This window comes from Panthera leo, chromosome B2 (assembly GCF_018350215.1).
Source record: "Panthera leo isolate Ple1 chromosome B2, P.leo_Ple1_pat1.1, whole genome shotgun sequence".
In the NCBI taxonomy this organism is placed as follows: domain Eukaryota; kingdom Metazoa; phylum Chordata; class Mammalia; order Carnivora; family Felidae; genus Panthera; species Panthera leo.
The window spans coordinates 96579102-96598803 of record NC_056683.1 but is presented as its reverse complement, the minus strand read 5'-3'; the positions used below and the strand labels follow the sequence as shown (position 1 = coordinate 96598803).

The window sequence follows — 19702 nt, the reverse complement described above, 5'->3', positions numbered from 1 at the left end:
GACTTCCTCTGTGCCTTTTTATATAATATTTAGATTCTTACGCTTTCTCCTGCGCCATGACTTGAGAATATTTTTCTAGTGGGCAAGGAGAAAAAAGGAAGGTATCAGGATGTATGTCTCTGCTGTTGCCAAGAACAAAATTGTAACAGTACATACCTTTGCTTCCTTGCCAAACCTTCCAAAGAGGTGTTTTGTTTTCTTCCTATTTTGACCTTGCTATTCCTTGGGGTAAAATGTATCTCCCACGGACGAGTGCAGAAGCAGGCAGCCAGATAGACACAAAGTGGGAGGGGAAGGAATCAATGGAGGGAGATGTGCAAAAGTAAACTTAATTCTGCATATCAAGCGATTAGGCTAACGTGATTTAGAGCACCGTGATGGGTGCAGTTTGTGTGTAGTTTTTCCCTCGGTCTGTAATTAATTCGTGGTAATGCTCTAGGTTGTTCAATTTTGGTAAACGAATAGAGCACTGTTCTTTGCAATAAAAGCGGTGGCCACAACCTAGTCATTTTACGGTAGCAGGAGTGGAAGATAATTACAGGTCTAGAGAACGTCCCCATCCAGAACGAGAACACAGCTGGCTTGTCTTCCGAGGAGAGTGGCTGTGAGCCGGGATCGCAAAGTTGACGCGTGCCGCAGCGAAATGCCAAAGCATTTTCCCCATCCAGCCACGGAGAGTGCTTAACTCACTTTTTAGATATTCCACCCGTGTCCTACAGGGATTTGTGCTAATAAATATGACAATAACATTGTAATGGGACAAGAAAGGCTGACACGGCATTTTGTTAATTTGTGTTCAGCATTAGCAGGGAGCTTTGCAACCCCTGGGCAATGAAACAGGAGCGAATTGGTGGACTGTAGGCATTTTAATTAGAGGCCTTGGGAATATCTGTGTGCTATGGCAGCTGAGTGAGACCTGGCCCCACAAAGTTTACCCAAGGCGTGCTTTCCCTGCTTGCCCTCAGCAGCCATTAAAAGGTCTTACTGGTGGCAGGGGCTGGGGAAGGGAGGAAAAAGTTTCTAAGAAGAGGAGGATTCCTGGTGGGCTGGCGGCCAACACCAATTAGCTTACTCGGCTGTCAGCACCCACAGCCCTTGTTTTAACAAAGTGGTGGCAAAGATCGACAGAAATGGCTTGACCCCATGATGGACCCCAAAGCATTTTTAAAAGGCTCTTTTTACTGTTGCTACCTTTTCATAATTTGGCTTAAATACAATTCGAGAATAAGAACATCATAAATCAAAAGCTGTTAGCGTACATGACCCCTGAAATTTATGGGTATTAAGCAGAAAAAGCTTAGGAACGTTTCACCAAATAATTTTCCAATCCCCTAAGACTCATTTAAATTTCCCTCCTCTCCATCTCCCGTTGCTGAGGCATATTCACTGCACAGGAGCATCTGAGCCCCACCCAGAATGGAAGGAGTCCCCTCTTTGCCATCAGACAAGCTGGCTGTTTTGTTTTTTTTTATGTTTATTTATTTTTGAGATAGAGAGAGACAGAGCATGAACAGGGGAGGGTCAGAGAGAGAGGGAGACACAGAATCTGAAACAGGCTCCAGGCTCTGAGCGGTCAGCACAGAGCCCGACGCGGGGCTCGAACTCACGGACTATGAGATCATGACCTGAGCCGAAGTCGGATGCCCAACCGACTGAGCCACCCAGGCGCCCCAAGCTGGTTGATTTTTATAAGGAGGAGCTCAAAGCTCTGCCCAGCTACTGGCACTACATGGGCAAAGAGCCAAGAAACACAAGGAAGACATGGCAGCTGTCTTCCGGTCAGTTATGTGGCCTTGGAAATGGCAGGGTCTATCGATACTGCACCCCCTTCCACATCTCTTTCACCTTCATCCTTGGGGCTGGCGGAGCGGAGAGCTTCAGTGGGAGATGGTCGGACTAATTGGAGGGAAAGGGCCCACTGCCAAGCTAGGATGGGGACTTAATACCAAAAGCCAACCACTCTTGTTACAGTTCAGGGAAGTGAGTGCCAGCTTTGGAGACCCCAGTGCTCAGGCCAGAAAGGCAAGGTGCAGAGCAATGGGCCCACCAGAGGCCACCATTAAGGAGCAGAACCACCCAGTCATGCTGTGGTTAATGAGTCTCGCCGTGTTAGTGAAGTAGAAACCAATTCGTGGCACTACTTACATTTGTTAGTCAACTTGACAAATAATTATTGAGCTCCTCTGAGGGACAAGACACATGGAATAACTTACTCTGGCCATGTAGACAAAGTCAGGCCCACAAGGGCCAGAAGTGGGTCTCCCGTCCTCCAAGGATCACCTCCTCCAGAAAGCCTCCTTGCCCTCCTCCAGCCCTTGTATTTACTCTTAGAGAGCCATTCAGGTCTGTACTTCAATTCCCTGCGTCCTTAGGTTGGGGTTTCACTGGTGTGTGTGTGTGTGCATGCGGGTGTGTGATTGTGTTTTCTTCTCACTTAGGGGAGACTCTGAGGAAAGCTGCCACCTCACACACAAGGCTTGGTGGTCTAGCAGTGGTGTCCAGGCGGCCTAGGCTGGGACTCCCAGCCCTGCCATGGCCTCAGAGGTTAAATTGCCTCGTTTCAGCTCTCCGAGCCTCGGCCTTCTTACTGTGAAAATGCAGACATTAGCACCTGTATCACAGGTTGCTATGAGGGGCACATGAGCTGTGTCCAATACTTTACATATTGCCTGACCCACAGGGAGTATGCAATAAATTGAAGCTAATATGATTATGTCATTTCGCACGTGGTTGTGAACTGAGTCTGTTCATTGTCTATTAGGAACAAAATCTCATTTGACTGTCCTTCCTTCTCGAGTTGAGAAGGGGCCCTCTAAGTTAAGAGCTGCCTTGGAAAAGTAGAGAAGGTGTTATCACTTGGCCCTGTGATAAATCTTATTTTATTTGACGAGGAAAGGAAAAAAGGGAGCACATCCTTAGACATTTCTGAGGCTGATGGGAATATGGATGGTCATCTCTCAAATAGCTGTGGCCTTCCACATATGAATCCTTGTGCTTTCTGATTCCCCCCACCAGTCCTGGTGCTCCCTGGAGATAATGTCTGCCCATTCCAATGCCATTGTTCCTATTATAATTAGGAATATTATATTTCAGAACCAGGCTGATTTCTCATCAGGTCTCATTGCCAACAGTATAGCTGCCATGTGCTCTTAGATCTGAGGGCCTATAAAACAGCTCACCACATATGTGAAACTTTATGTCACTCTTCACTGAGCTGAGTTGGAAAATTTATAGTTTTAGAAGAACATAGTCAAGTTGGAAATGTGGCTTTGGCTGGGTCTGGGCATAATTGGGGTTTTCAGGTGGACGTTGGCAGCTTACGTCTAACGGAAACATCAGGTCCCATAAAATCAGTCCAGTGTCAGAGTTTCAGGTGCTGTATTACATATTCTTGCAGTGCCTCCATCCGTCATCTTTTTTGAAAAATGAGGGTGTAAAAATGGCAGGATATACTGCTTTAAAAAGGCCACCAGCCCAGCCTTCCTATAATTAGTGAGAATAGCACGCTGTTGAAAAAGGTGGTATCTGATGTTTTATTGTTAATTCATATTTTCTTAATATCTATGGACATCTGTGTATTTTAGGAACTTTCCTGCAGTGTAAAAAGGAGTAAGACAAGGTCCTAGTCTTCACGGAGCTGATGGGGTACTAGAGGGGTCAGCACACATTTTCTGTAAAGGGCCACACAGCAACTGTTTTATGGCAGTACCTACAACAGGATTCCACGCCTTTCCTACAACCCTCAGCCCTCCTTTCCTCCCTCCCTCCTCCCACCTGCTGACCGCTCTCTTCCGTGCAAGACACCCATTGCCTCCTCACCCGTAACATAGGCACTAACACTTACAGCACCAGCTGATTGTGAGGACACCCTGAGCTGACGTGCAAATCCCTCACTCTAGCTGTCACTTAAAAATGTTAGTCTGCCTTCCTCCTGTCCTTCCAGTTGAATCAGAGAAAGCAAGATCCCTCTCCCTTTTCCAGGCTAAGCCATCTACCCATGCCCCAACTCCGACCCAGACATCTTCTCCAAGACTGGGTTTACTCAGTTCTTTCTCTCAAACACTCAGCTGACCCCTCTGTCTTGTTCTGCTTTGCCTGCAACATATTTAGGTCTGTTCTGTTAAAAAGATAGATTGAAAGAACGAGGAGGAAGAGGAAGGGGAGGAGGGAGGAGAAGAAGGGGAAGAAGAAGGAGAGGAAGGAGAAACCTCTATTTGACTTACATCCTCCTCCATTCTTTTTCTGTCTCTCTTTTTAAATATTTATTTTTGAGGGAGAGAGAGAGACAGACAGAGAGAGAGAGAGAGAGCGCACAAGTTGGGGAGAGACAGCGAGAGGGAGACAGAGGATCTGAAGTGGGCTCTGTGCTGAGAGCAGCGAGCGAGCCCGATGTGGGGTCAAACTCATGAACTGCGAGATCATGACCTGAGCCAAAGTCAGACGCTCGACTGACCGAGCCAACCAGGCGCCCCTCTTTTTCTCTTTTATACACATGGTCTCCGAATACCTCACTTCTCCATTATTTCTCTTAATCATTTCTGTTCCTTCCTTCGGTTTTTCCCTCCAGAGACATGCTGGGCTGTGGAAAGGAGCGCTTTAGGGTCAAGCGCACATCTCCGTGTTCTTGTCTGTGGTGTCACAGACCCTGGGCAGGTTACACAGCAAGATCCTCATCTGTGTGAACTGGGAACAGTGAGGCCGCCCTCATGAGGGGATTCTGAGAACTTAATAAAGTGATCAGTGAAAGGCACCTTGTCAGGGCTTGGCATGTGACAGGTGCCACTCAATGAATTCTGTTCTCTTTCTCCTCTACAAGCTGTTTAAGGAAGGACAGGGGTCTCTGTCCTTGGGGAATTGAGGAGGTGTGGGTAGGGATGGTTTTTTGTTCCAAAAAATTCCTAATATAGTTCTCTGAGTTGGGAAAACATGCCTAGACTTTTTCTTTTCTTTTCTTTCTTCTTCATCTTTAAGACTCGCAAAAAGGTAATGTGGGATTCTAGATTAGTTAATTAATTAATTACTCTACTCAATATATATTGATTCAACATCAGCTATATGTGTACCCCTGTGAACGTTCTGGTGGTTCCTGCCTGAGAGAAGCTCTCCATCTGACTGGGCTATAGAGTAGAGAGCCAGGCAGGTCACACAAAATTCTGTGCATTGGAGGGTGAGCCATAGGTGTGCCTACAGAGTGCCATGGGAATGCAGGCAGGGAGGGGCCCTCTCTGCTGGGCAAGGTGGGGAGTCTCCTGAGGAAATGCCCTCTGAGCTGTGTGGAAGGGTGTGCCAGGGCAGAGACGCCCTGGGAAGGGATTCTAGGAGGCTGGCAGTGCTGTCTTGTAGATCAGTGAGAGCCTGTCCTGGGTCTGGATCAGAAAGAGGTGAGATGAGAAAGGCAGGCCAAAAGTATGAGCTTTGTCGTGATCCTTTTCTAGAAACATAAACACTTATTCCTCCATATGAAGGGAAGAATGGACTTCCCCATCCAGAAGGCAGAGGAGGGGCCTGGGAAGAGAGGTTTCTGGGAGGCAGAGTTCAACTCAAGATTAGGAAGAATTTGTGATCAGTCCTACCCAGCAATGGGCAGGCATGTGCAAGCAGGAAGCAAGGCATGTGGGAGCGAGTAGGGAGAATTTATAAATGGGATGGAGCGGGAGAGATGAGCTTGATTCCCAGCCATGCCCGCCTTACCCAAACTAGCTCAGAGGGCTGGTGCTCGCTCTCTCACCTCAGGTCTCCTCCCAGAAAAGCCCTGTATGTTCAGCTCAGCTCTTGGCTGCTTCAAGAACTCCAGTTTTGCCACAGTTTGCCCTTGAAGGGATAAGGGGGGACAAAAGGGACAATTGGATAATATCTTCTGCTAGCAGTTTAGAGAGCTAGCCAATTTTTAAAAAATTAAATGAATGTGTATGTGCATATGTTTGTGTATAGGCATTGTGTAAAGTATTGTGATTTGATTCCAAATATTATTCTAAGAATAGCAATCATTATTATAATAATTATAGCAATATAATTATTATTTGCTTTTATATATTTATATTTATTATATTATGCCAAATATTAAGTCTATTTGGAATGTTCAACAAAAGCAATTTGCCTCTGGTCCACATTGTCGCCTATCTCTTCTGGACTCCCCTTTGGGATCCTGATTCTGAAAGGTTGAAATTAACATTGAGAAGTGGAGCCTGGGACCCCATCTTGCCTTCCCATGGGGCCTGGCCTCAGACAACTATGGACATTCTGCCAGGACTTAATTTTGTAGCAGGCTGTGGGGTTATTTATTTATTTTAAAACTATTTTTTCAAGTTATGCAAGTTGTACGCACACATATTCATGTTTAAAAAAATTTTTTTTAATGTTTATTTTTGAGAGAGAGAGTGTGTGAACAGGGGAGGAGCAGAGAGAGGGGGAGACACAGAATCCCAAGCAGGCTCCAGGCTCCAAGCTGTCAGCACAGAGCCCAATGTGGAGCTCGAACTCAGAGCTGTGAGATCATGACCTGAGCTGAAGTTGGATGCCCAACTGACTGAGACACCCAGTTGCCACACACACATATTCATGTTTTAAAATGAAAATTAGTAAATTAGTACAGAACCTAGGAAGCCGCCGTCATAAGTGACCACAAGTGGCCTATAAGGTACTTCATGCTCTGGACCTCTATTCTCTGCCTTAGCTCATCTCCCTCCTCCCCTCAGTCATGCTGTGACCCATATCCTTACTGTCTTCTAACACACCCACCACAGGGCCCTTGTACTTGCTTTCTTCTCTGCCAGGAATGCCCTTCACCTGCATATCCCCACTGCTTACTCTCCAAGCTCCTAAAGGTCACTGTTCAAATATTATTTAAAGAGAGAGCTCTTCCCAGACCATCAGTATAAAATAGCACTGTCACTGCCATTATGCTTTAGCTCCCTTAACCTAATTTGGTCTTACTACATTTATCATCACCTGGCTTATTACATATTTATTTGTTGCCTGCCTCTCCCTACTAGAACGTAAGTTCTATGAGAGAATGCAAGTTCCATGACTTTTTGTTGTTTCTACTATATGCTTAGTGCCTGAAATAGTGGCACGTAGTAAGTGCTCAGTAAATAGTTATAGACTAAATAAATGAATTAATGAAGACCACAGTAAAAAGTAAGAATCACTCTCTCTTATGTGCTCACTCCCTTCCCACATTTCTCAATTCTTAGCACTGTAACAGTGTGTCCTTCTAGAAATGTTCTTTGCATGTAAAAGAATACCTAGAGGTTTCTGCTTCTAGTTAGGAGATAGAAGGATTTGAAAAACTTTTGGTAATGGGAAGCAACAATACTTTTCAATGGGACTAGCAAAAAGTGATAGATGCAAAAAAGTCTTGATGAAATATATTCCAGAGAGAAATGAGCCCTTCCCAAGGATAGCAAAAAACTATTCTGCCAGGACTTAATTTTGTAGCAGGCTAGCTTCCTGGGGAATGGGCGGATGTAGGTAGATGTAGGAGTGGGTTTTTTTTTTCCCCGTTGAAGATGCCCATCTGGAAGGACGAGTGTGAGTAAGGAAAGTAGGGAAGGGATTGCAGGAGTTGGGAATACTGTGTGCAGAGATAGCGCTGTCTGGGGACCAGTGCAAGTGTGACTTTGGTCTGGAATGGAGGAGTAGACCTGCGAAAGACAGAGAACTGACAAGGAGAAGCCAGCAGGGCTTTATATACCGCGTGTGCTGGTTGGAGGGATTGGAATCTGAAGGACCCTCGGGTTCAGTCAGAAGACATTAACCACACGAGGAAGTTGAAAAAGGAAGATTTCACGTAAAGAATTGCTAACTACATAAAACATGCTTAACTACTGAAAGAGGTAAAGGAGAACTCTAAAGTAGTAACTGCAGAAAGTAGTACTAAAGCTGACAGAAACTAAGTGATGAAGGAACTTAGACTCAGAGGAAGGGGCCCCTGCAAGGCTGAGATTCAGACCTCTGTGGAAACGGTGTGTTGACACACATTGGAGATTGCCTGCTGCTGAAGCTAGGACCATCCTCCCTCTCTAGGAAACACTGCCAGGGCCCCTGCACGCTGATCCATTTGCCCCCAGGTAGAAAAACAAAACACGGCAGGAAGAAAACGTCCCTTCCTTCTCTTTCAGGTTTGCAATGTCTTTCCAATGCCCTCTGTTGACAGGGTCTAGCATCAAGCCAGCTGGCAAGGGAGAAGTGCAGTCTGTAGAATCACCCCAGGGTCACAGAATAGGGCAAAGAAAGATGGGTTTGTTGCTGAAGCCATACATTAAGTGGCACAAATTACATACGTAAAAAATACACAAAAAGACCACAAATTCATCTCTTCCTTTCTGAATTTTGCTAAGACAGCACCACTGGGGGAGGGGCTCACAGGCAGAGAAAAATCATGCAGTTTCAGACATTCTCCTGGGTTTTGGACTCTGGGGGCCCTGTAAGAGTTGAATTCAAAAGTAAACAGAGAATAGAGGACACTGGTTAGGAGTTGGGCAAATCAGAGGTAAACCCGATCTGAACAAAGTAGCAGCCCAACATCAAGTCAATTCAACTCTGAGCAAGTGTGTTCCATTTGCCACTGTTTTTCTATACACAATTCCTGGAGTACAGTTTTTAAAAAGAGACACATGTAAAGAAACAGAGAAATGTTAGTCATGATCCAGAAAAATTCAGACAATAGGAACATGTCTACAGGTGGCCCAGGCATTGGAATTATCAGGTAAGTACTTCCAACTAATTATTACAAATATAGTAAATAATTTAAGGAAAAGAGATGGATATTGCAGAAGAGCAAAGGAAACTCTAAAAATAAAAACAAGTGGAAGTTGAAATCCTAGAACTGAAAAATAAAATACAAGACATAAAAAAAAAATAAATCACTGGATGGGCTTCATAGCAGAATAGTGACTGAAGAACAATGGATAAATGAACTTGAACCAACTAGGAAAGAAAGCAATGATATATAGCCAAGAAGCCAAAAGCAGGGATGGAGTGGAACTCTAAAAAATGACTCAATTAATATAAAAGAAGGCAAGAAAAGAGAAATAAAAGTAGTACACAAGTAGTATAAAAGTAGTATACAAGTACTACAAGTAGACAAGTAGTACACAAATAGCCAAATGGTAGGCTCAAAGTTAACTCTTTCAATAATTATATGAAATACAAATGGACCAACCACTTTAATTTAAAGACAGTAATTGACAGACTGCGTAACAACAACCAAAAACTTAACTGTGCTGGCTACAAGAGACACGTTTTCAACGTAAAAATCGAAAATAGGTTACAAGTAAAAGATCAATGAAAGAGAAACCATGTAAACATTAACCGTGAGAAAGACGGAGTGACTATATTAATATCATACAAAGACTTAAAGACGGGCAATTCTATCAGAAATAAAGAAGGGCACTCATAATGATAAAAGAGTCAAATCATCAAGAAGGTATTAAAATAGTAAGTGAGGGGCCCCTGGGAGGCTCAGTCGGTTGAGTGTCCAACTCTTGATTTCGGCTCAGGTCATGATCTTACAGTTTGTGAGGTCGAGCCCCACACAGGGCTCTGCACTAACAGCATGGAGCCTGCTTGGGATTCTCACTCCCTCTCTCTCTGTCACTCCCCCTGCTTGCTCACGTGCATGCATGTTGTCTCTCTTTCTCTCTCTCTCTCTCAAAATAAACAAACAAAAAAACCTCTCTTAAAAAAAACTTAAATGTATTTGCACCATAATAACAAAGTTCAAAATACATGTAGCAAAAGCCATCAGAACTAAAGGGACCAGGGCCCTCAGGTGGCTCAATCAGTTAAGCATCTGACTCTTGATCTCAGCTCAGGTCCTGAGCTCAGGGTCATGAGTTCAAGCCCCATGTTTTGCTGGGTATGAAGCCTACTTAAAAAAAAAAAAAGAACTAAAGGGGCAAATAGACAAATTCACAATTTTATAGTTAGGCAGATTTACAATTAGATACAATTAGATTTACAATTTACAATTAGATTTACAATTAGATTTACAATTTTAATATCACCCTTTCAGTAATTGCTAGAACAACTAAGACAAAAATTTATAAGAATATACAGAATTTAAACAGCACTATCAACCAGCTTAACCTAATATTTATAGAACACTATATTGTACAACTGCAGGATACTCATTCTTTTCAAATACACGTGGAACATTCACCAAGATAGACCAAAAGCTGGTATATGAAACAAGTCCCAATACATTTCACAGAAATGAGAACATACAGAATGTTTTAAAAGTCAATAACAGAAACATATCGGGAAAATTTCAAATATGTGAAAATTAAAAACAAGCTACCAAATAACCCTTGAATTAAAGAAAAGATTATAAGGGAAATTAGAAAATATTTAAACTGATGGAAAATGAAAAGAAAAGGGGCGCCTGGGTGGCTCAGTCAGTTAAGCGTTCGACTTCTTCGGCTCAGGTCATGATCTCGTGGTTCATGGGTTCGAGCCCTGCGTCCGGCTCTGTGCTGACAGCTCGGAGCCTGGAGCCTGCTTCAGATTCTGTGTCTCCCTCTCTCTCTGCCCCTCCCCTGCTCACACTCTGTCTCTCTCTGTCTCTCAAAAATAAATAAATGTAAAAAAAAAAATTTTTTTTTTTTTAAAAGAAAAAAACCTAACATACTCAAACTTGTTGGATATGGCTAATGGAGGGCTTGGAGAGGAATTTATGGGTTTTTTTTTAATTGTTTTTTTCATGTTTATTTAGTTTTGAGAGAGAGGGAGGGCATGAGCGGGGAGGGGCAGAGAGAGAGGGAGACAGAGGATATGAAGCCGGATATGTCTCTGTGCTGACAGCAGAGAGCCTGATGTGGGGCTTGAACTCACAAACCGTGAGATCATGACCTGAGCTGGAGTTAGAAGCTTAACCTACTGAGCCACCCAGATGCCCCAGGAATTATGGTTTTAAACAATCATATTAGAAAAAGAAAAAAGGTCTAAAATCAATTACTTAAACTTCCACCTTAAGAAGCTAGAAAAAGAAGAGCAAATTAAACCCACAGTAAGTAGAATGAAGGAAGCAGTCAAGTCAAAAGCAAAAATCAGTGGACCAAAAAACAGAGTAGAGAAATATTAGCAAAACCAAAAGTTGATCCTTTAAAAAGATTAATAAAAATAGTAAAACCAAAAGTTGATCCTTTGAAAGATTAATAAAATTGATACTGTCTAGCAAGATTGATTAAGAAAAAGAAAGAAAAATGCAAATTATCAGTAGAGGAATGGAGAGAGGACATCTCTACAGATATTAAAATATTAAAATGATAATAAGGAAGTTTTATGAACAATTTATGCTAATAGATTCAACAAATTCTTTGAAAAATACAACTGTATCAAATCTGTTGCAAGATGAAATAGAAAACCAAAATAGTTCTCTATGTTTTAAATAAATTGAATTTATAACTAAAAACCTTCCCACTAATAGAACTTCATACTTAGATGACTTTCTTGGTGAATTCTATCAAATATTTAATTCAGAAATAATACCAGTCTCACACAAGTTCTTTGAGAAAATAGAAGAGAACACTTCCATTTTGTTTTTTGAAGTCATCCATCATAATCCTGTCTCCAACCTTGACAAAGGTATATAAGAAAAGAACATTAGAAACCAATATTCCTCAAAACAGAATAAAAGATAGGAATTATTTGATCATCTCAATAGATGGAGACAAAGAATTTTACAAAATTCAATGTCCATTCATGACAACAAAATAAAACAAAACAACAACTGTTAGGAAACTAAAAATAGAAGAGATTTTCTCAACCTGATAAAGGGCATCTTGTATATGCCTAAAGATAAATACCATACTTATCGGAAAATTTTCCCCTAAGAACAGGACCAAGCCAGGATGTTCTCTTTCATCATTTATGTTCATCATTGTCCCAGAGGTTCAAGCCACTATAGCAATGCAAGAAACAGAAATTAAGAAAAATTGAAAGGTAAAAACATTGGAAAGAAAAAAATGCAATTTTTAATTCACAGATCAGTTTGTGTATATAGAAAATCTGAAGATGTGTACAAAATGTCTCACTAGATCCGGTCATTTAGAAGTAGTTTAGTAGCAGGAGACAAAGTCAATGTATTTCTATATAAAAGCAACAATTGGAAAATAAAGAAAAAATGCCATTCCAATAGCATCAAAAAACAAAATACACTTAGTAATAAATTTAACAAAATGTGTGCATGATATCTACACCAAAAACTACAAAACATTTCTGAAAGAAACCAAAGTCATAAGTAGACAGAGAAATGTACTATGCGTATGGACTGTAAGACTCAAATTTCAATTCTCCCCAAATTGGCTGTCAGCGGGTTTTTGGCACTTACATGGAAACTCAAATGAAAATTATGAAGTAATCATGAAAAAGGGAAAGCAAGAGGACTCACATTACCTAATTTTACTATAAAGTTATAGTAACCATAAGAGTTGGTATTAACATAAAGATAGACACATATGTCAATGAAATAGAATAAATAGTCCAGAAGTAAACTAAAATTCACATGGTTGATTTTGAAAAAGTCACGAAAGCAATTCAATGGAGAGAGAAAAGTCTTTTCAACAAATTGTGTTGGGGGACTGAATATCTATATGTGGGAAGAAGGAATCCTGACCTGTATCTCACACCAAACACAGTAATTAATTTGAAATAAATCATAGACTTTAAACTATAAGCAGGGGTGAGAAAAAAAAATCTTGGAGAGGACACAAAAACCGAAAATCATAAAACAAAAATTTGCTGTATTGGACTTCATAAAAAACAAAAAAACAGAAACACCCTTCTGCTTGTTAGAAGACACTATTTAGAGAATGAATAGGCAAGCCACACAGTGTTTTGTAGTATATATATATTTGACAAAGGAATTGTATCCAAAACACATTAAGAACTTCTACAGTTCAATACTAAAAAAAAGGCAAACATAATAAATATTAATAATATTCAGGGAAAGGACTTGAACAGGCACTTTAAACAGAAGATACATGAATGGCCAATATACACATAAAGAGGCGTTCAATGTCTTTACTCATCTAGGAAATGCAAATTAAATTCTACCAGGTTGGAATGGCGAAAATGAACGACCGCGCCAGCATCCCTGGGAAATTGCTCAGCATTTCCTTATAAAGTTAAACCGAAACCTAGCGTGTGACCCAACAATCCCACTTCCAGGGGTTTACTCCAGAAAATGAAAACATATGTCTGCAAAAGACTTGTACATGAATGTTCTTAGCAGATTGATTCAAAATTGCTGAAAATTGGAAACACTCCAAAAGGCTATCAACAGGTAAATGGATTAACAGACTGTGGTATAGTCATCTGGTGGGATACTACTTAGCTGTAAAAATAAACTTACGGTATATGTAAAAATAGGTTTATGAACTAATAAAGCCAGCTGCAAAAGAGCACAAATTGCATGATTCCAGTTTGCGAAGTTCAAGAACAGAGAAAACTAATGTATGGTGATAGCAATCAGAACAGTGGTTGCCTTTGAAGGAGGGGTGTTGACTGGAAGGAGGCGTAAAGGAACTTTCTAGGGTGATGAAAATAATCTCTATTGTGATTAGGGTGGGGGTTACATTAGCATATATATGTTTATCAAAACTCATTTAGCTGTATCCGTAAGACCTGTGCATTTCACTGTGTATAAATTATACTTCAATTAAAACAAATGTTTTTAATTTGGAAAATATAAATTTAAATGGAAAGCTTCATTTGCACAAATCAGCCCGGGAATAAAAAAAATATAGTAATATTACAAGAAGGGCTATCAGATTTTCATCTTCCCAGAGGATGTAGGACAAAAAATGCCTTTCAATGATAGCAAAGACTTCTACAGAAAATCATATCTGACTTAACACACCACCAGAGCTGATAAGATAAAAGGCAGTATTTCCCCTAATTGAAAGGTTGCTGTATACCTCTTGTACTGGATGAATAGTGTCCATCTGGAACCCCAGAATGTGTCTTTATTTGGAAATACGATCTTTGTAGATGTAACTAGTTAACATGAAGTCATAATGGATTAGGGTGGGCCCTAAGTCCAATGACTACTGTCATTATAAGGAGGCCATGTGGAGATACAAAGACACCGAAGAGGGATAAAGGCCAGGTGACAATGGAGGAGGAGTTTGGGGTGATGTTGGACTACTAGCCAGGAATGGCAAGGATTTCTGTCAACCACCAGAACCACCAGAATAGAAAGATGCATGAAACAGATTCTCAGATTCTCCTTCATGGCCCCAAGAAGGAATCAACCTTGCTTGAAACTTTGATCTCAGACTTCTAGACTCTTCGCTTGTGAGAGAATAAATTTTTGTTGTTTTAATCCACCACATTTGTGGTGATTTGTTACAGTAGCACTAGGAGGCTAATACACTACTCAGTAAGTTATCAAAGCATAAAGTGTTAAGTATTCAACAATCTGATGTACTCAAGTAGATTTTAATCAGTAAACCAAACAAAGTACGCTCTGAAAAATGTGTGCCTTTTTTTTTTTTCTTTTTCTGGTATATATTCAGATAATAAACAACTGAGATAAGTGTACATGCCCTTTGGCTACTTGTAGAGTTGTTTTCTTTTTTTTTTTAATTTTTAAAAAATATTTATCTGAGAGAGAGAGAGAGCGCACACAGCAGGGGAGGGGCAGAGAGAGAGAGGGAGACAGAATCGGAAACAGGCTCCAGGCTCTGAGCTGTCAGCACAGGGCCCAATGTGGGGCTTGAACTCATGAACCGTGAGATCATGACCTGAGCCAAAGTCAGACACCTAACAGACTGAGCCACCCAGGGGCCCCTGTATTGTTGTTTTCTAATGGAACAATAAATCCTGAAGACATTTCCCTATGAGCACACAGAGAGAAGCCTGAATGTGCCCCTTTGGCCTGCTCTGGGACCAGGGAATTAGTCTTTCTGAAGACTGCACCATATTGTAGGATGTGGATTTACCATGATTTACTTTGCCATCCAGCTCAATTAGATGAAGGCTTATTAAATGCCTCATCCTGAGCGCTTCAATTTAAATCTGTTCAATTCAATCCAATCCCACGCAAACCAACTCAATAAGCATCTACTGAGCACCCTCTTTGTGCAACCACTCTGCTATGATCACATTTTGGTTCGATCTTGATTGACTACCTCTACTCTTCAGGTCCCATAGCAAAGATATTTCTTGAAAATCTACTATGAAATATAGCACAACAAGAGACTGATAAGAAGACCATAGTAAAAAGGGATTGATGTTTGAGATGGATAAAATATTCCTCTTTTCCTACGCCAACCTTCTTATTTTAATAGGCTCTAATGTCCTTACTTCATTGGGCTTCTTAGGATTTGGAATTTGTCCCAGATAGAGAGGTGCAATGCAACCTATAAATAAGTGCCAGAAGAGCCGAAAGCAGAAAGAACGGGATTCTGATTCCCAAGGAGAAAAACACAATCCTAGGAGCAGCCAGGAGCAATCCAAGTGTTTTCTCTTGCAGTTATTCGGCTTGGGTTGTGCTTGTTTGCCCAGTAGGCTTCCCACTTACTTGCTCTGTTTCATGTGCATGCAGGCGCTTCCTGGTCTGCAGAATAAGTAAATAGTCACTGGCTGTAACATAGTATCTCATTCAGTTCTTGAGTTCTGAGTTATCATCCCTTTGATAAACAATTTAAATTCTTGGCTCAGGGTGAGAATGCAGTACCCAGGAGATGGGGATTCTTGGCTCAGGGTGAGAATGCAGTACCCAGGAGATGGGGATTCTTGGCTCAGGGTGAGAATGCAGTACCCAGGAGATGGGGATTCTTGGCTCAGGGTGAGAATGCAGTACCCAGGAGATGGGGATCTCCGGCACCGTGGATGAGGCTGCATACGGTATCCTGCTTCTGCCTTGCAATGCCACACGGGATAATCTGTCTCTCCTCCAGGCTAAACGTCCTTAGTTACTTCTGCTCCACAAAGGGAAGTCTCCATATGCCCCAATCTCTCCCCTTTTGGATGCAATATTTCTTTTAATTCTCGTCCCAGAAACAGGTGTAAAACTCCGGCTGTTCTGCAGACGACAGGGGTATTGTTTCCCTTGATCTGGACACTATGCAATTTATATTGCTATGAGGTTTTTGATAAAATGGGCCACCCCATAGCCTAAATAAGACTTGTTATTAACTAAAATTCCTAGATCTTTTCCCCACAGGAAACCTTTCCTGTCAGGTCTCTCCTGGTATATCTGTGAGCAAGATAGTAGCTATTTTATCCTTTTAAGCTTTCATTTGCTTGAGTTGGTCCATCTGAGTAAAACATTTTGAACCTTAATTCTGTAACCTGTGGCATCAGTGTCCCTCCTAGACGTGTGTCATCTGCTTATTTGATAGGTCTGTCTTCTAAATCTTCATCCATGTCACCAGGGAGAATATAACTGGAGGCTGTGGTGTACCATTAGAGACAACCAGTAGGTTGGTGTTACCATTAATCATGCAACTTGGGGCCTGGGTGGTATATCTTTAGTTATGATTGTACCCAAAAGCATTATCCTGTTAACTAACTGATCCATGAGATATTCTTGGGAAATTTTGCCAAATACCTGTGGCAACCAACACAGGCCATGGTTATAGCATTCCTCTGATTTCCAACCTAATTTCTACCCCCTTTCACAAGTACATCTAGCTAGGTGAAGCCTTAAACTTCGAGGGGATTTGCTCTTAGAAAGCCAATGTTCCAATATTAGTGATTGCCACTTTCTTTTATAAGAGCTTACTAATTTCCACATCCAGAATCCAACCTGTTTTGAAATGTGGGATGCACTATGCCCCTCCGCTCTTTCAGTCCTGCTCTCCCATCTATGATTCTTGAAAATTTCCAACCACAGCTCTGAGACCCTCTTTGTAAACTCCTGCAGCACCCAAGGGGATGTTTTGTCTGAGCCGGAAGAGATTTGAGCTCATTGGAGTGATCAGCAGTTTATCAATATCCCTGCCTCCCCTCTCTGTGCTGTGTTCCACTGCTTCCAGTTTGAGATCCTTTGCTTTTCTGTCCTAAACCGATAGAAACAAATAGTTTCTGGCATGTCACTGCCACTTGAGTACTCCCCAGTCTATTTTGAGCAGTAGGCTAATTCTGTCCTTGTTCTGCCTAGTCTGAAAAATAAAAATTAACCCAACAAACGACACATCCCTGTATTCTTTAGTGCTTTTTGTGACTGTCAGCTCCTTCTGTGTTTTGACTTCTGCTGAGACTTTTCTTCCTGCCTTCTTTCTGCCAGTATGAAAGGCTTGTCCTAGATTAGGCATGCTGCCGGCTGCAAGCGTTTTTCTGTTTGCATCGTGTCCTGATGCCCCTTTGTGTCTCCAGGGCCTGACACAAATGCGTTGCACCTTGTAAGCGTTCAATAAATATTCATATAGATGCGGATTTTTCAAAAGGTAAACTTTGAACGCTAATTAAGAATTGATTTAACTGTTGTTATATGGCCTCAGGAGACCTTTGAGAAGGGGAGAGGATTTGGAAAGTTATCCAGGAAGCCCCTGTTTGCTGACTGCTAAGCCACTGGAGAGGAGCAAGACAAAAGAGTGGTTCTCTTTTTCCTTTTTTGACCTTTCCTTTAGCAACCAAGAAGTGGAAGACCACAATTGCATTGTTATAATGCACTCTTCCCTCCCTTTCCTTTTATGAGTCAATCAAATCATATTTGCTGAGGATTCACTGTGTGCAAGGCCACAAGAGGTCCCAGAAGCTTTCGCCCAGCCCAGATATGGTGGTAATAACCTCACTGACTTGTCTCGGGCTGTGTGCAAGGCTTCTAGTCTGCAGGAGTCAGCTTTCAAAAGGCAGTATCTCCGGGCCAGAAAGAAAAGCCTTGGGAGAGGACACTCCTTGGGGCTCAGCATCCTGTTAATAACCAGGCCATCCCAGGTGCCTGCGGAGACAGGCCGGACTGCGCATTAGCTGTGTGACCTCTGACAAGACACGGAGCTTTTCTGAGTCATCAACAGTGTAGATTTGACAGACTCTTTGTCTGTATAATGGGGGTACCTAGCAACACTCGCCTTAAAAACTTGCAGTGAGAATTCAACAAAGTAACATATGCATGCATATCTGCTTTATTAGTTCATTTATTCATTCATCTGCTATTGGTTGCTTTGTTGGTCCTTCAGCAGGACCCTGTGCACAACCGTGTCTACCAGAGACTGCGCTGGAGGGAGCCAAGGGGATGCAAGTGTGAGGGAAACAGCTGACGAGGGGCTGTGTCCCAAGGCTGGGGTGCTCTGTGGGGAGAAGGGCTTGCTCAGGGAAGACCTGAGAGATAAACTTGGCTGTTTTGCCACGGGCTGGCAGGCCTGGCCCACAGCGATCTGTCTTTGTGGTCACTGCCTACCACCTTGTCTGGACGGTGTGCTGTGACCGCTTCACCTGCTTGAGTGACCTGCGAGTGTCACTGGGCTCAGAGCCATCCTGGGAGACTGAGACTGAGAAGCTGTGTGCTAACAGCACAGGCGTGGAGGATTCAGCCGTACCACATGCCAGTGGGACCCCCCCTGGAAGGGGTCACAGGTGTGTGCACAGGCCTGTGTCTGTGTGTGGGGGGGCAGTTTGTAAATGAGGAAAGGCTGGAAGTCAAGGACACCTGGCGACCTGTATGCTCTGCTTTCCTTCCCTCCTCCTGAGAGTGTCTGGGAACGGGATCTTCCTGGGCTCATCTCCATGTCCCCTATGGTCTCTGCACAGAGCCTGGCACACAGTAGGTGCCCTGAAAATATTTGTCAGATGATGCAAGGGATGAGACAGGTGGGAAGAGTCCATTTCTGGCCAGCGTTTCCTTTCTGAGGACCCAAGAAGTTGCTTTTTGACCCTGGTCTTGTAGTTCCAGGAAGCCCATGGGGCCACCAGTCTGTATAAGTGTAGCCTTTGGGGGACGCTGGTCAGAGAAGCAGTGACCTGCTTACCATGCCCGGGATGGGATGATGCTGTGACCACACTTAACAGGACAATTGAGAAGTCTTTGTGATCCTGGGTGGTCAGAAGCAAATTAGGAGACCGCATTTTGTTTTCCTCCCTTTAAGTTAAAGAAAAACCATCTGGGGAAAGTTCCCTTGTTCCAGCCCTCCCTTCTCTTCACAGACGTGCTGATAGTTCGCACTCCTAATATTTGAAGACCCTGGGGTTTTTCTTTGTGAAATAAGTGGGGAGAGTGAATCAGCCTGTGACGACTACATGTGCAGGTGGTGTGGTGATCCACCCCACCTCTCCGCCTCATGGCTTTCTAGAGAGCTGTAGAACCTCCCAATGCCACAGTGTCAGCAGCGGCCTCACACCAGGAAGCGGGTATAATCTAGATGGGAGACAGCGCTCTACGATGCCCTGTGGGAAGAGGTGAGGAGTGTGGTGTTCTCCAGACACATTTGGGTGTCCTTTTTCAGCGCGCTAGATAAAAACGAACGCTTTCGTTGTGTGCTGTCTTTGGGGACCCCGCAAACAGGTTGGTCGGGAAATAGAGTTCTTATTGGCAACCTCTTCTTTGCAGAGGGAACCCAAGAAAAGAATTACTTGTCTGGCAACAGCAGTAATTTATGTCGCACAGGGCTTTGCAGATTATGAGGGGTTCTCATGGTCGTTTTCTCATCGGATCTTCATGGGAGCCTGGCTGTGTGACCAGGACACTGATGCCCGAGAGTCACGCTGCCACTCTGCTTCCTTCCTTCTGTGATTCGAAGCTGACTCTCCTGATCCC

The 19702-nt window shown here is 42.7% G+C and overlaps 1 protein-coding gene across 7 annotated transcripts in view; it reads left to right on the top strand.

Moving 5' to 3' along the window:
- Positions 1 to 19702, top strand: part of SCML4 (Scm polycomb group protein like 4) — a 114559-nt gene that overhangs the window by 16249 nt on the left and 78608 nt on the right. For 2 of the 7 annotated variants that reach the window (XM_042939492.1, XM_042939491.1), the window contains exons 1-2: positions 12155 to 14383; positions 16350 to 16430. The exons of 3 other annotated variants lie outside the window; for them this stretch is intronic. Coding sequence is in view for 1 of the 4 variants with exons in the window: in XM_042939487.1 (XP_042795421.1) it covers positions 19308 to 19344 (37 nt within the window). In the remaining 3 variants the exon portion in view is untranslated. Of the gene's footprint in view, positions 1 to 12154; positions 14384 to 16349; positions 16431 to 19092; positions 19345 to 19702 lie in introns of those variants that run through there. 2 more of the 7 variants (XM_042939487.1, XM_042939490.1) reach the window with 2 other exon arrangements.